This window comes from Nothoprocta perdicaria, unplaced genomic scaffold (genome assembly GCF_003342845.1).
Source record: "Nothoprocta perdicaria isolate Ctin4 unplaced genomic scaffold, notPer1 scaffold_46, whole genome shotgun sequence".
NCBI lineage: Eukaryota > Metazoa > Chordata > Aves > Tinamiformes > Tinamidae > Nothoprocta > Nothoprocta perdicaria.
The window spans coordinates 2,076,411-2,091,300 of record NW_020455710.1 but is presented as its reverse complement, the minus strand read 5'-3'; the positions used below and the strand labels follow the sequence as shown (position 1 = coordinate 2,091,300).

The window sequence follows — 14,890 nt, the reverse complement described above, 5'->3', positions numbered from 1 at the left end:
TTGGCAGCATTTCCCCAGAAAACCTATAATAGACTATTTGTCCTGGTACTTCTTCCCTCCCTCCCCCTGAAAAGCTTTCTGTGCAGCCCTGCACGACGTGGGCATTTAGCATGGGACCTGCTGCACTGCAACAGGGAAGGGGTTTCTGTTAAATCCTCCCAAACTGCTCCCAAGGTCACGACAGGCCCAGATACAGCATGAGGACAAGGTGAGAAGCCTGGAAGCAAGCAGAAGGCAACAGGGCTGATCCAAAACCAGGGCTGCTTTCTTTGGGAATCTCAGTGCCCACCTATCCTCTTGCCACAGAAGAACGTAGCAAGCAAAAAAACTCCTTGTTTGCCCACTGAAATGTGGAACCTGAATTATTCAGAAAGAGAACTTAAAACAGGAAAAGAAAATCAAGAAAATATAATAAATTCTCCAGAAGCCGGGATCTCCCAGGAGAGAGAAAGGAAATCCCTGTGCTCGTGGCATCTCACTCCTCCGCTTTGCTTTCATGTTGTCTTTTTTCCTTTGGACAGGCAGTTTTCAGCTCCCTCACTCTGCACACAGGTTTGGACAAAATTTGCAGGGAGTTACAGTTCTCCATCCTGTAAAGAGTGATAGGAGCTGGAAAGTTCCAGGATATATCCAAGAAATAACTGCTAGGCTTAACTCTCAGTGTTTCAGGAATGATTACCCTCTCTGGGTAAGTAGATCATCATCATATCTTTGCTTTCTCGGGAATGAAACAAGACACAGGTCAAGCATTAAGCGAGCCCAGCAGTGCTGAGGATGGACTAGGTCCTGGTTTAGCTGCATACTCATCTAGTGGAAAACATTAGAAACCTTAATAAAAACTACAGCTCCAAGGTGATGCTGACAGTCCTCTGGAAAAAGAAAACATGGAAACAACTTCATCCTAGAATCCATAGACTAATGCAGCACTTTCCTGCAAATTCTTGCTCCCTACTACTAACAAGGAGTTGAGAAAAGCATTGAAATCTTGATCTCAATTACTGGGCAGGATTAACCACTACCAAAGACTTTGCAAATATTTATTCTCCAAATCCATAAGAGGAGACAAGGCAGGGAAAGGCATCTCTGAAAGTCACGTAAACACAGGCAACAACAAGTCTAATGCTCACCCAGGCTTCTTCCTTTTTTCTTCTTGTAATTTTTCGAGTGCTAACAACAATTACTGTCATGAGTTATAGGCATAATATCTGGGAGACGCAGGCAGTAATTAATGCATGTCTGCCTTTTCTGACTAACTCCTTCTGCTGGATCAGGAAGAATTATTGAAATTCAGGGAGGAAATCCTCAATCATGTGGAAGTTTTAAAGAAATAGACCAAGATGAAATTGAACAAAGCAATAATATTTCTCTTAAATAATTAACTAGGCTTTGACATTCACTAATATTTCTGAGGCCCAAGCTCCCACTTTTGCAATAATGCTGGAACAAGTGAACGGAGGGGCATGATCCACTGCATGCACAAAATACAGCAACCAAAAAACAGCTTCATACAGTCTCTATGCCTGAATTTCTGTGCAAACACAAAAGGGACAACATCACCAAGAGCCTTTTCACTCTGTTGGCTTTTTTTCTTCTCCCTTAAGATTGTCACCCAGAGCCTTAACAGCCACACTGGTTTTATTGCCACAGCTATCCAACTACGCAGCACTTAAATACTTCTCTTCCCATTTTGCCCTACTGACATCTGTCTTCAGGTACGAGTGCTCAACGCCCACCACGCTGGGGAGAAGCTCTGTTTATCATCCTTTGGGAAAACCTTGGTTTCACAGCAGAGCCACTGCGCTGTAATAGAGGCAATAGACAATCCTAAACTAGACAGAAAGCTATTAGAAAAGCAGCGTATAGCACTGGGTGCTGGTTAAGCAGTGTGTTTCCATCATCTCTCAAAAAGCTGATCCTCTTGGAGCATAAACATATTTTATTCACATACAGAATGCACTCTAGAGAGCCTAATATACTTGAGTATATTGAGAACAATTACTTTAAAGCAACTTACTTCAGCCTGCCACTGGAAAAAAAAATAGGAAAAAAACCCTAAAAACCCCACACAATACTGGCATGGACACGTCACCTGCTTAAGCAATAGAAAACACTGCACCAATCATGGAATATTATTTAACAAATCCCAAACCATAAGGATGATTTGATGGCCAGTGTAGCCACCAAACTGAAATACAGCAATGTCACCAACACAACAGCAGAGGTAACAGGCAATGAAGCATGACTGAGTTTAGAGCTTTGCACCTTTGTTGTTTACTTGAACCCCATTATTCCTGGGGTTCAAGAAAAAAGAAATGTAGCCATGCTGCTTTTGAGCAAAAACAAGGGAAATTGTGGCCATACAAGTTTCAGAAACTCACCAGGTACAGCCTGTACGCATCAATCCGTCGAATCGGCCCCCAGCACTTGTCTGTATCGTTATACTTGGTGCCATCTCCCACACTGCAAGAGTGGTTGTCAGTGGCACTACTGGAAAGAAGGAGAGAGAAATAAAGTTATTCACTCCTCAAAAATGTGTTTTAAAGGTAAATCTCAGATCACACGCAGTTATGGAGAAGTTTGCTCATGACTTTGGAAGCCACATGGGCTTCACTGCAGCTTCCATTTCCCAGTCAAGGATGCAAATTCATCCAAGCACAGATGTGATCAAACCCATCTCTTCCATTAGTTGCTTCTTTGATTATGAGAAAGGGACACTTACCAGGTCACTTGCATGAGCGAGACCGGTACCGCCGCCGCGTAGATCGCCAGGTCCCCATAGAGGTAGATAATTATGCAGAAATAGAAGAGGTTGACACCCACTGCAGGAAAAGAAAGCATTGTAGAGATGGCAGAGTACACACCGACTCCTAACTCTACACTTTGTATCAACATTTCACTCCAAACTTTTCCAAGGTCTTGAAGAATGATCCACCTTTTGCCTTCTTAGTTAACTTCTTTCAGTGGGAAACTCCACCCAAGGGCCGCAGCAGCAGCTCAGGGAACTTGGTTATGGCAGAGGAATTGACAGGACACGAGGTCCCTCAGAAATCAGCTCTGCCTTGTTAAATACCTGGCCTTGACTCTAGGCCCTCCAGCTTGAGCCCATCCTCTAGCAGCTGGCCAAGACCAACAGGTCTCATACAAGCCACCTACCAGATGAAGCTGTCAGCTTGGAAGAGCCCCCAAAAAGCATCTAGAAGATGCTGGTAGACCTAGTAGCAACACAGCTCCAGAAACAGTGAAAAGAAGACACTTTTAGTGCTGTGCTGGCTCTAAACTCTGTGCTTGTAAAACTGCATGACCCTCACATTGGGGATTTGGCCCCGCAGACCTCAAGGTCTGCACGGCTGAAGTGAAGCTGCTCTGGGAGATCCCAGAAGAGCAGCAGCCTAAGTCAAGTTTCAAACCTGCAAAGCTTTAAAACTTCCTTTCTGAAGCTTTCTAATGTAGCGGTGCCACAGGCAAGGAACACAAGTCTTTGTTGCCCTGCTTTGTACTTTCTTGCTGGTATTGCTTTGGGGAAAAAAAGCTTGTTCTGCTTTCAGCTGTGAGATTAAAAAAATGTCTTAATTAGGCAGATAAAGCAGCTTTTTAGGGGCAAAATGATACTTGGATGATCTTTGTGAGATACTGGATTCCAGGACAAAGAGATCTTTGTGAGATACTGGATTCCAAGACAAATTGGAACACACTTTAGTTCACAGACAGTGAGCTATGAAAAAAAATACGTATTTCATTTAAGATGTTGATATTCCAGAAAAATTGCTCGTGGCACTTGCCCATGTTTTCAAATTGTACTGGCTGATGCTAAAATCTTAGTGCAACTTGGGCAAATCAGTTCCCCTCCCCAAGTCTCACACATGACGACTATCAAACAAGGATAACATTATTGCAGGAACAGGGATTAATATTTCTACAATGCTCAATACCCCTTAGCATTACCATGGGCTTTGCCATCCTACTGTTCCTGGATCTCTGGATGTCAGGAAACATTAATAGTCATATAGTCGTTTCCCTTCATTTAATTAAATTATTCAATATGCTGAGTGCGCTTAACAAAAAGCGCTTCTAAAAGGAGCTGTATTTGGAAAGCTGCAATACAACTTCCCTACTTCCAGAAAGTAATACAGGAAACCAACACTTGCATGGACCAGAAGTGTTCCTACCTTGCCTCAACTAGAGCATATTGAGATCTTCAGCTCCTCTACAAGTAGTTAGCTCATTTTATGTACAAAATTTTGTGTATTTTGTTTTCTTCCTCTGTGAAAGTCTGAAGATGGCTACATCCTTAGGAGTCTCTGCATCGTTCTGAAGACGGAGAAAACCCACTAGTTTTCTCCTACTTCCTATTAAAGGAATTTGAAAATCAGAACAAGTATCTGACACGAGGCAGAAGCTGCAGATTCACTGAGCGTGGGACAAGCTAGACACAATTATAGATTTTATTGCAGTGACCTGCTACCGATTTCAGGCTTCTGTTGCTCCATTCATAAAGTAAGGTTAACGTGACAAACTAAGAATTCCAGATAAAACATTCCTCCCTGTGCCGACTGTCATTTTGCCTTTGCTAAACAGAAAGCTGAAAGCTTTCCCCCGTTGGGCACATGAGGGCATATGAGAATTCTGCTTTAGCATTTCTTCCATCTGCCAGAGGAGCAGTGAGACAAGCACCAAATCTACAGCAGCACCACTGGGGCTTCGCTTCTGGGCATTCACTCTCCTCCTGTTCCAGAGCAGACTTCTGTCTTTGCAAAGCCCAGGTGATATTCCCTTCCAAAAGCCTTTCTCTCCACAGGCAGGAAACTTTAGTGTCAGTTCTTTTACAAACGGCTACTGACCCTCCCCAATCAATAGTTTCATTACTGGACACAAAACAGGAAAAATCAATGATTTCCTGTGAGGACACAGCAAAACAGATGCGCCCAGAATCCATTATTACAATAAATGACTGCTGGATTCCAGAAAAAAAAAGCATCCAGCATTGCAAGTTTAAAAGAAAAAGGGGAAAGAGTCCTAATTTAGAGCCGGTTCTTTTGGAAAAGCACACTGCAAGCCCCTCACAGACTAAACTCAGCGCCCTTTAAGAAAGCAGACAGTCTGAAGTAGGGATTTATCCCCAGCTTAACTCTGAGTTGCAGATGCAAATCCTGTTAGATTGTTGAAATCTATCAAGGGAAATGAACAGATAACTCCTTAGAAATGAGAGGGTTTGAGGTCTGTTGCAAAGCCCCCACTAGCCTTCCTTCTGAAGGCTGCAAAGCTCTCTGAGATCTCAACTTTGGACAAAAACTGTGTATACTGCAAGCAAAAGAAAAAAGCCAATCCAGACATTTGCTAGCTGTCAAATTGCAGAGGTTGGTGCTTGGAGCCAGGACTTCAGGTAGTGCCCAGTTTCTCACTGTACCTCACGGAGCAACTGCACTGCTGTGAGAAGGAAGGATCTGCAGAGGGTTGTACTTCCCTTGTCTCTCCTCTGCGACTGCTCAGCAGACCAGAGGGCATCTCTGAACTGGGACTCTGCAACATCACTGCGATGCAGCCTCATTTCTGAGCGCAGAGGAAGGGAAAGCAGCAAATGAGTGACAGCCACCCTAACACTCAGCTCCACACGCCTTTCCTTTAGCTGGAAATGCCAGTTTCATGCTATGGTCCTGCAGCTACTCCAGCTGATTTCTTATTATCCCTTCGCAGTGACTGTGTGGGTCCGGAGGAGGATCCCTAACACAGAAATCAGATAACCCTGGCTAAAGCAACATTAAGAAGAAGGATTAAGATCGAGAGTACTAAGCCGTTTAGATCACTTTGCAAGGAAAAGTGCACAAGCCTCTCGCAGGAGGGAGGACGTGAATTTCCAGCACCCTCTGCTGGCTGAGAAGCAGCTAGCGTCAAGGCAGAGGGATCTTCTAGAAGGCAACACTGCCAAGTCTTGCTTGAGGGGTCCTTATCATCTCCATCTATTAAACTCATGCAAAGAGTGACCTTCTGAAACTAGTTTATAGGAATGCTCTCCCATATGGGTTCCCCCAGCCCATCTAGGGCTGACAGATGTGTCATTATCCACAGCTGGATCCCCAGTGATTCTGCTAGGGAGCGTTACATGCTGCTCACCCTCAAAGCCCTTCCCAAATATTGCTCCCTATTGCACCACCGGAGAGACAGTGAAGTCTTTCTTCTTTCCCCTTAAACAGATGAACCAAACAACAAGGTCCTGAAAGTGAGCAAAAAAGTTTTCTTCTTTATCTGAACTTTTAAACCAGCAAAAACAAAGTTCAAAGAGATCTTCCTCCTTAAACCTTTGAAGGTAACGGGCTTACACGGGCATAAAGCTGCTGTAATGTAGTGGAAAGGAGTAGCCCATTGCGCATTTATAATGTGGCTACTGAACAAAAGAGAACACTATTTTCCACAAGAAATGGGGCCTGACAAGCTCAGAACTGTACAGCTACGGTGCTGAACGGTTTTCTGGTTCTGCCTAGTGTTTCTCATATGTATTTTCTCTAAGTATCCGCACGCCTAACTTTATAGCTGCATTTGTATTGTATGCAGCAATGGATATGGCTTTATTGCAGTATAATTACGAGCTTGTTCCCTGATATGCAACAAAAGGCATTTAAAAGCACACAAATAAGACATCTGCCTATTCAAGGGTGTACCATGGACCCTTTTTGATTCAGTATCCAGGCAGCCCTTCTTCTACATGACCTTCCCTGGCACAAACAACTCTCAGCAAGTTCTCTCCAAGTACAAAATACTCCACACCAATACTACATAGGAGGATGAATACAGCCTACAGAGAAGGAATGGCACTTTCAGGTAGAACATCACAAACTCAAGGTGCATACAGATTTAAGGAACAGCCACAAGCACAATATGCAGCAGGTCTTGAAGGGACTTTTAAAACCATTAAAACACTGAAAATTAAAACAAACCTTTATTGAAGAACATGGAAGCCATCTGACCCATTTCCACCCTTTCAGTGATTTCAAAGATATTGGGTGAGCCACGTCTCTCTGCAAGTTGAAAACGAGAACTGTTAAAAACAGTTACTTCAATCAACCCAGAAGACAGACTATCTGAACACACCCAAGAAGCTCTTGCAACAGCTTTAAAGACAGCATGTACTACTCCACACCTGCAAAGTCATCTGCTCAACAACCCTGAAGGTAGTTTAAAATGTTTCCAAAATAAGACAGTCTCATCTCAGTGGCCTATGAGGAAGAGATCTTTATCAGGCAGGGGAAGGTAGGGCGAATTAGCAATGAATCTTATCTTAAAAGTCCTGAGGACTTTGGGATGCAAAGACACAGAGTTAAGGGCAAAATAGACAGAAAAGTCCTGCCTCTGCTTACTGGAGTCTACTGGGATGCTGCCTGCAGAGAAGAGGTCTCAGAATCAGCGTAAGCCGGAACTGGGTACTTACGAACTGAAAGGATGGGTCGTGTCTCGGCTCGGTCATAGCCATCCTGGAGGAGAACATCACTGTCAGATACTCCAGAGGAAGAATCCTCATCCTCCTCATCATCTTCCTGGCAGAAAAGGAAAGAAAACATGGAGACCTCTACTACGCAACACACGGGTGGCACCACCAGTATCACAGCCTCATTTTCAGAACCTCAGAGAAGGTTTTGAAGGAAGCGAGTACAGGAGGTACCACGGAGCGCTGGGGCCCCAGTTTGGGACATGCTGGTGGCAGAAAAAGGCACTAGTAAGACATAAGTGATAAAACAGACTGTTGTCCTAGCAGTGCCTATGCACGGGAACAGTGTCTAGTTGGGGTTGTGGCAAATGGCACTAGGAAGGGAGAAACAAGTCTATGGATCTGGCAGATCTGTAGGATTGCAGAAGTGGTTAAAAAAATCCAAATACATTCACTATTATAGCTGGCCAGAGCAGACATGTTTATCTCATCATTCCAACCCCCCCACCTGCAGGCAGGGATCTAAATCAGTGCAAACAATTATGCCTCACATATGCCCCCAGAAAAGCCACCGAAGCCAGGATCCAATAAAACAGAACTTAACTTTACAGCAAGGACATACTCCAAGAATGTTCGTTCCTTGGGATACAGTCCGAGTGACAGCAAGGACATTCCAGCTTGTCCCAGTTAAATGAGCTGAGATCAGGAAGGATTTATAGACCTCAGCACAGCCCAAGTGGCCCCAATGTGTCGGCTGCCACCTCTCCACGTTCGCTGAGCAGCACTTCGGGGCAGGCAGAGCACAGGCAGTAACAAACGTGAGCAGCGCAGGAGATTTTTCAAGGCAGGAGCAGAAACTCCTGACTTTAATGAGCAACCCCACAGGGAACTAACAGCCGTATTTTATATGGCAAAGTTAAGTACAGTAGAAATTTATTCCTTTATTAAAGTTACTAAAGAGGCAAGGCAAAGCCTGCAGAGGAATCTGGGGACAGTCCTAGGAGATAAGAGCGTGATAGGAGTCTGAGAGTTAAAACCTGCACAAACCTTGCGTTTTTCCATCCTCTTCCATCTCAGCTGGGCATTTGCAGCAGCCATGGCTTCTACCACAAAGGTGGTAGTCATATAGCTAGAGGGAGAAATGCAATTGATATCAGTAACAGTAAAGAGCTGTAGTTGAAGAAACACAGGGAACTATTCTCATCTGCTTTTTAGGAGGAGAAACTTCTACAAAGCCTTTCACCATCTTTTTCCCCACAAACACTTTTTGTGCCTTTTTTTAACCCAGTTTGCTACTCCTCACTGACCTTGAGATTCAGGTGCTCAGCCAGGACACAAAATACAATGTGCAGTAAAATATAATCTGAAGGCATGTTAAGGAAATGGCTTGAATATCTGGAAGGCACCTTGCTAACGGTTCCAAGGGTTGGAGAAGGCAAGAGGATGTTCCCCTTTGCTAGGCAGCAAGCTTCCTTCCCCCTTGTCGGGTCACAGGACTAATACAGCACTGTTTTGAAGCTTATCCAGGGAAGAATCTTAAAAAGCGCATTAAAAGCAAAGCAGCAGTACAAGACCAATAAGCAGATCACAAGTGCATGCAAATATACTTTGCTGGAAGACCATGGGAAGACCTGTCCAGGGAATTTAGCTACTGATGCTTCTACAGATAAACTGTCATTCTCTCAATTAAACAGTCCTATAATAAAAGCCTCAAATCAATCTTATTTAAGGCTTTAAAGCAGTTTCTTACTGCTTGAGGAACTGGAGTCATTTATCAAGCTCAAGTGAGAAATTAGTTTTGGCAGGATAAAAGAAAGCAGCCCCATCCTGAGGCTCACAATGCAATTCCTGCAGACTCTTCTCACAGTGAAGAGAAGATCCCTAGAGGGCATGAGGGAATCACAAGCACAGGAGCATAGGAACAAAAGGAACAAGGAGACACAGCTTCCAGAGCACTTGGCACCACCAGACATCCCTTTCAGGTCAGCACTACACTGGATTAAGCCAAGCAAAATCTTATCAGAGGGCACTGAGTTTTATACACTGGTTTCACACTTTGAAAATAATGCATCCAGGAGGAATTGCTTCCAAATCTTCCAATTACTGGCACTTGCACAATTCATATTTTACCAGGTCTCTGTGACATACAGCGAGGAGGTATGGAACCCGAAAGCATCAACACATATAGTACCAGGAGTTGGCTACCTTTATATAGCAGCATCTAACAGATCAGATAAGCATCTTCAACCCAAAGGTAAATTCAGGCTGGCAGAGCTGGCTACCCACAAGAAAGGAACTTTTACATTCTTTTCCTACAAAGGCACAAGATTTTTCAAAACCGAGCTAGATCCAAGCAAGGATTCATAACCCATCAGGAAGATGGCACTGCTATTAATAATTGGAGAACCTCAAGCTGTTTTCAGCTCCACCTGCTGCTCCAGCAGGGAGGAATCTGGGCAGAAACTCGCAGGGAAGCAGCATGGAAATCACGAGACCAACTTCAAGGTCTCAAGCAACAAAAAACAGGAATAAGACAGGTCCAGCTACACAGTCATTTGTTTTCTTGACACTCTCGCTGCTGTCTAGAATACTGCCAGACGCCAAGATAAAACTAACATAATAGGTCTGATTCACAAGTGTAAATCACAAGCAGAGAAAGGAATCCGAGTCACTTGCGACCTGGCCAGTGTTTGGCAAACCTGTCAGTGACAGAGGCAGGCACGGTGAGGAAGACAATGATGCATCCATGAGGAAGACAATCTCAGAAATGGAAGCTGGGAGAAAGGTCTCAGAATGCTGGGGACTAGACAGTCTTTCCTTACAGTCAGGAGATGGGACAAAGCACCATATCCTGGATATCGGTCAGACTTCCACAAAAACGCAATTCTCCAAACAAGGGCCACAAGGAAGACAACTGTAGATAGCTCAGTGCATAAGCAGAAGAGGGACAAAATCTCTCAGAAAGGCAGCACTTTAAGTCTTAGCACTGTTCTCACAGCTCCACGCCACAGAAACCTGCAGCCTGCTCCACACGTACCTCATGAAGCCCAGGAACATCAGGAGAACGAGGCTCACGAGCCACCCTGCTGTTGCAAAGGCCTTGGGCATGGTTAAGGCTCCCGTCCCCACGATGAGGTTGAACATATAAACCAGACCAACCTGCAATCATCCGCATAATCCAACATCAGAGTTTGCAGCTGTCTCAGAGACAGTTCAAGGCATCTCAGTCACAGTAATTTTAGAGAAAGCAATCTACTAGAAATAAATACAGAAGGATGGGGACTGATAACTAAATAGAATGAAGTGAGTTTCAGCACATTTCGGGGAAAACTGATATTCCCTCTCCAGCTTTCTACTTCTTTTCAAAGCTTATATGGATTATTTAATGATCTTGAAGTCATATTTGGTCACGTATCCATCACTGCAGGGGTTTAGGAACAGGGAGAATATGCTCAGTACTATGAGAAACTCTCCATGCAGCACACCTTTGAAAACCTGAAGAGTAGCAGAAACACGCCCTCCAGCTACTCCAAACAGTCCTGCTGCAATGGGGTTAGAGGAAATCATTACCCCAAAAAGGCTTATTACTTGAATAAAAACAAGGAGCTTCTCCATAAGCTGCCTTGCTGAATTTAACATCGGTGCACAGTGCTGTCCAGTCTAGAACATGAGGGGCAACCTAAAGCAACTGCACTTCCACAACTTGAATTAATTTGGATTTTATCACTGTCTTTGAAGGCTGGTTGGGCAAAGCAAAACTGGTACTGCCAGCTGAAGGGGGTAGCCACAACAATCACACAGACCATGAGGGTGAACAGATAGTAGTTTGAAGTGGGTTGCTTAGGGCACAGACTTCTCTCACTCACAATATGTGCTTGAAAGCTCAAAAGAAGAAAGTGTCAACTCCCAAGAGGATTATCTAGGTCCCAGTGGAATTGCTCACTTTTCCTCCCAAACTACACACATGCATGAGTTGCGGTCATCACATAGCAAAGGAGAAAGTTCACAGAACGTGTCAGGAAACACTATCATTTCTAAAGACAAGTTTGTCTCCAGAAGGTACTTTTAAAGTTAGAATACATATGGTCTTTTTGGGGCACTTTTAAATCCAATGCCTTCTATTGGAATAACCTATAATATGGGCGTGAGTCTCCTTATTTTCTGACCTCAACCTAAGTAGTTATGACTAAAGATCTTATTAAAATCTTTTTTTTTTTTTTTTTTTTTTTTTACCATGAGCCAAATAGAATTGTAGCTAAAGCCTGCTTGCCATTTTATCAGGAAGCAGCTAAGCACATTTTGAAAAAAAGGGTATCTATTGCTTATGGAAGGAGAAGGATTTCATCCTCTCTGGCAATTATTTTTTTTCTGACCAGGGAAAGAGATAATTGTGCACCTGGACAGGACTGCTCCCCACCCCAAAAACAAGAGAGAGAAATTCAGCTAAATTCAAGATAAAAAAATTACCCCTAAAGTTTTTCATATAGGTCAGAGCCTCTCCAGGGGAGAGCTGGTAGAGAACTCCGAGTACTTTCCTGGTGTGGAACAATTAATACCAGGAGATGTTTTTACTCCAAGATCCTCGTGCACTCCTGCCCTACATTCAGTGACACTAGCACAGTAAATTCAGCTTTTGACTGGTCTCCCAGAAGGGCCAAAATCAGCCATTGCAGCTTGCAGGAAAGTTCCTTTCGTTCAGCTGGCAGAGCTGTCATTCCCAAGCACATCTCCTGCTCCCAATGCCCAGGGCCATCACTCACTTTTCAGTGAAGGACACGCGAATAAAAGCTCAGGTGATTTTTCCTGACTTTGGTCAACTAGACACAGAGATGAGAATGATGTCTGTGTATTCAATCTGGCCAGACATCTTCAGGAAAAAGGAGAGAGCACTACAGTATTTTTGGTGAGACTTCAGGAGATTTCTGCAATACTAACTTAACAACATTAAGAGCAGGTGACACTAATCCTTTAGGGTCCAGATGCCCCAGTTACTGCCTTGTTCTCTCTCCTTCTTCAATTGCAGCCTGTTTTTGCAGTCTAATATCCAGCTTTTCTAATTCAGTCATTAATATGGAAATAAAAGTTTAAAGTGTTTGAAAGCCAGCGCTTAAGATTTCAGCACTGGGTCTGCCTTAAATAATCTGTGGATTTATTTCAGAAAACAAAAATAAGCATTTGCAAAGCTTTTTAACTGTTTTTAAAGGCTGATGCTGCTCAACTGCTATGATCAACAGTGTCTCTATTAACACAGTAACTAAGTGATTCTGCAGAGAAAACAGAGTGGGACATTCTCCATGTTACAATCCCCCCTGCTTATTCTAGCTTCACATGACAACTTGGGCTGATGAAAACGCTACAGAATACATATAAAATGAGAACAAGGGCTGATACAATCTATTCAGGAAAGAACACAAAAAAGAAACCAGGTGATTTTACCACCCTTTGACTCCATCATCCATTATCTCATGAAACATTGAGGCAATGTTGTGAGGAAGAAGGAAGTGAAAATACAACTAATGCTGAGAGAGGATGATTTTGAAAAGACTGCTAGGCAGAAACCCAAGCACCAGCCATGGGCTGAAAGAGCAGTACTTACATAAGGAGAGTAAAGCTCTCCGGTATCCGTAATGCCACCAGCCATGCTGACGACAGCAGGGAAGCTTGGAGCAGAACGAGTAGAGAGTTTTCAGCTTCTTCTGCCTTTAACCTAAAGAAACATCATAAAGTTTCATCATCTTTTTCAGGAACAGCCAACGGTCGCACACTGTTTTTCTGACATTAGAACACAAGACGGTCTCAGTAAGACTTTGCACTTAGGACCACACTCAAATATACCCCATTCACACGCAACACTCGGCCGAAACACCTGCAAGAAGTTCTCCGGGCCTGTTAAACTAGTTAAAGAAGTAATTAGAGAACCCTGCTCTTTTCTAGCGCACGGTGACCTAAATTCATCTTCCCAAAACAGCCACAGGGGCCGTTTCAGACACCAAAACCAAAACCTCAAGAGGAAGAACACCTGCCCTGAGGGTGATTTCAGCCTTGTGCTGCTCACACAGGTACTGCTCCTAAACAGCACATGCCTCCCGCCAACAAAAGTGGCAAAATGTAGCCCAAAGTCTCTCCTCGTCATCTCCAATACAGAAACAGAGACACACGTGAGAGCACTGAACCTCAGAAAACAAGATATTTTCCTGTATATACCAAGGCTTTCATAACAGAAGCATTCACTGACTGTTACGTCACCTGGAAATAAACTACTGGAGGGCACCCCAGTGTGCTGAAATATTTATACCTCAAGGAATTAGCTGCAGTTGAATTATTTAAGAAATAAATGAAACTCTTTGTACTTCTATAGCACAAACCTTTGTTAACAACAACCAGGATAATTCATCAGCCCAAACCTCATGTGTTAAGAACACTGCTCAAAAAGCAAACTGGCCTTAAACTTTTCACTTCCTCACCCACCAAACTACAGAAATCAACGAGCAGGTACAGTCCACTGTGGTTAGAACTAGGCCAGCCATCAAGCCAGTAGAGGAAACAGTCTCTTTCACTTGATTTAAGCTCAAGTTAGTAGAGGCAAGAACCAAGAACTAGGGGCCAGGCTGCTAGCACGTGAACACCACAGGGACATAGCTCGTATAGGGCAGGTCCTTTTCATGTGTTTTTTATACCTCAGGGACACGGCTCGCACAGGGCAGGTCCTTTCCACGTGCTTTAGTCACTTTGCAAGCACGGAGAGACGAGTCGAAGGTTCCCATGGACGTTGTTGCTGCTTCCAGGAAGGGCCTGGGGGAGGACAGGGAGGACCAGGTTATCAGGGAGGAAGGACAAGAAGGTGCCAAGAACGGAGCCCGCGGCACAGCGCGCAGCCTGGGCTCAGCACAAGCGATAAACGGCGCCAGACACAGCAGAGCGCCAGCGGGGCAAACTTTCAAACTTTTGTCCCTGATGAGGAGGAGATCCAGCCGCTGCTCTGACCCAGCTGCTCCCTCGGGACAGGGAGGGCCCCCCCGTAACCACATGGGGGGCACGTGGAGCTGGTACCAGCCCCACGGGAGCCTCAGGCTGCTGCTGAACCCCAGAAGCCTGCCCAGCCCCTCGGGTGCCCCGAGCAGCCCCCCAGGCACCTTCCCCAGCCAGGCCCCCTGCACTCCAGGCACAGCCCATTCCCCGAGGACCCTCCCGCAGCCCCCTCCCCGCATTCCCCCCCTCCAGGGATGCTCCCAAACCCACCCGCGAGCCCCCTCCTCATCCCTGCTTGCCCCACAAGGGGTCCCAACACCCCTTGGCACCCCCAACAAGGGGTGCCCCACAACACCCCCACACAGGGCCCCCCCACATCCTCCCTCCCCAAGGATGCTCCCAAACCCACCCAGAGCCCCCTCCTCACGCCCACCCCACACATAGGGCCCTCCCAGGAGACCCTCGTCCGCACCCCCCCACAGGGACCCTCCCCACGGCACCTGC

At 45.0% G+C, this 14,890-nt stretch overlaps 1 protein-coding gene across 1 annotated transcript in view; it reads right to left on the bottom strand.

Moving 5' to 3' along the window:
- Positions 1-14,359, bottom strand: part of TMEM104 (transmembrane protein 104) — a 40,448-nt gene extending 26,089 nt beyond the window's left edge. The window contains exons 1-8 of the mRNA XM_026046905.1: positions 14,095-14,359; positions 13,014-13,124; positions 10,455-10,576; positions 8,465-8,546; positions 7,421-7,526; positions 6,930-7,010; positions 2,720-2,819; positions 2,379-2,487 (exon numbers count right to left, since the gene is read on the bottom strand). Coding sequence (XP_025902690.1) covers positions 2,379-2,487; positions 2,720-2,819; positions 6,930-7,010; positions 7,421-7,526; positions 8,465-8,546; positions 10,455-10,576; positions 13,014-13,058 — 645 coding nt within the window. The 5' untranslated portion in view covers positions 13,059-13,124; positions 14,095-14,359. The remainder of the gene's footprint in view (positions 1-2,378; positions 2,488-2,719; positions 2,820-6,929; positions 7,011-7,420; positions 7,527-8,464; positions 8,547-10,454; positions 10,577-13,013; positions 13,125-14,094) is intronic.
- Between the last annotated feature and the right edge of the window lie 531 nt (positions 14,360-14,890).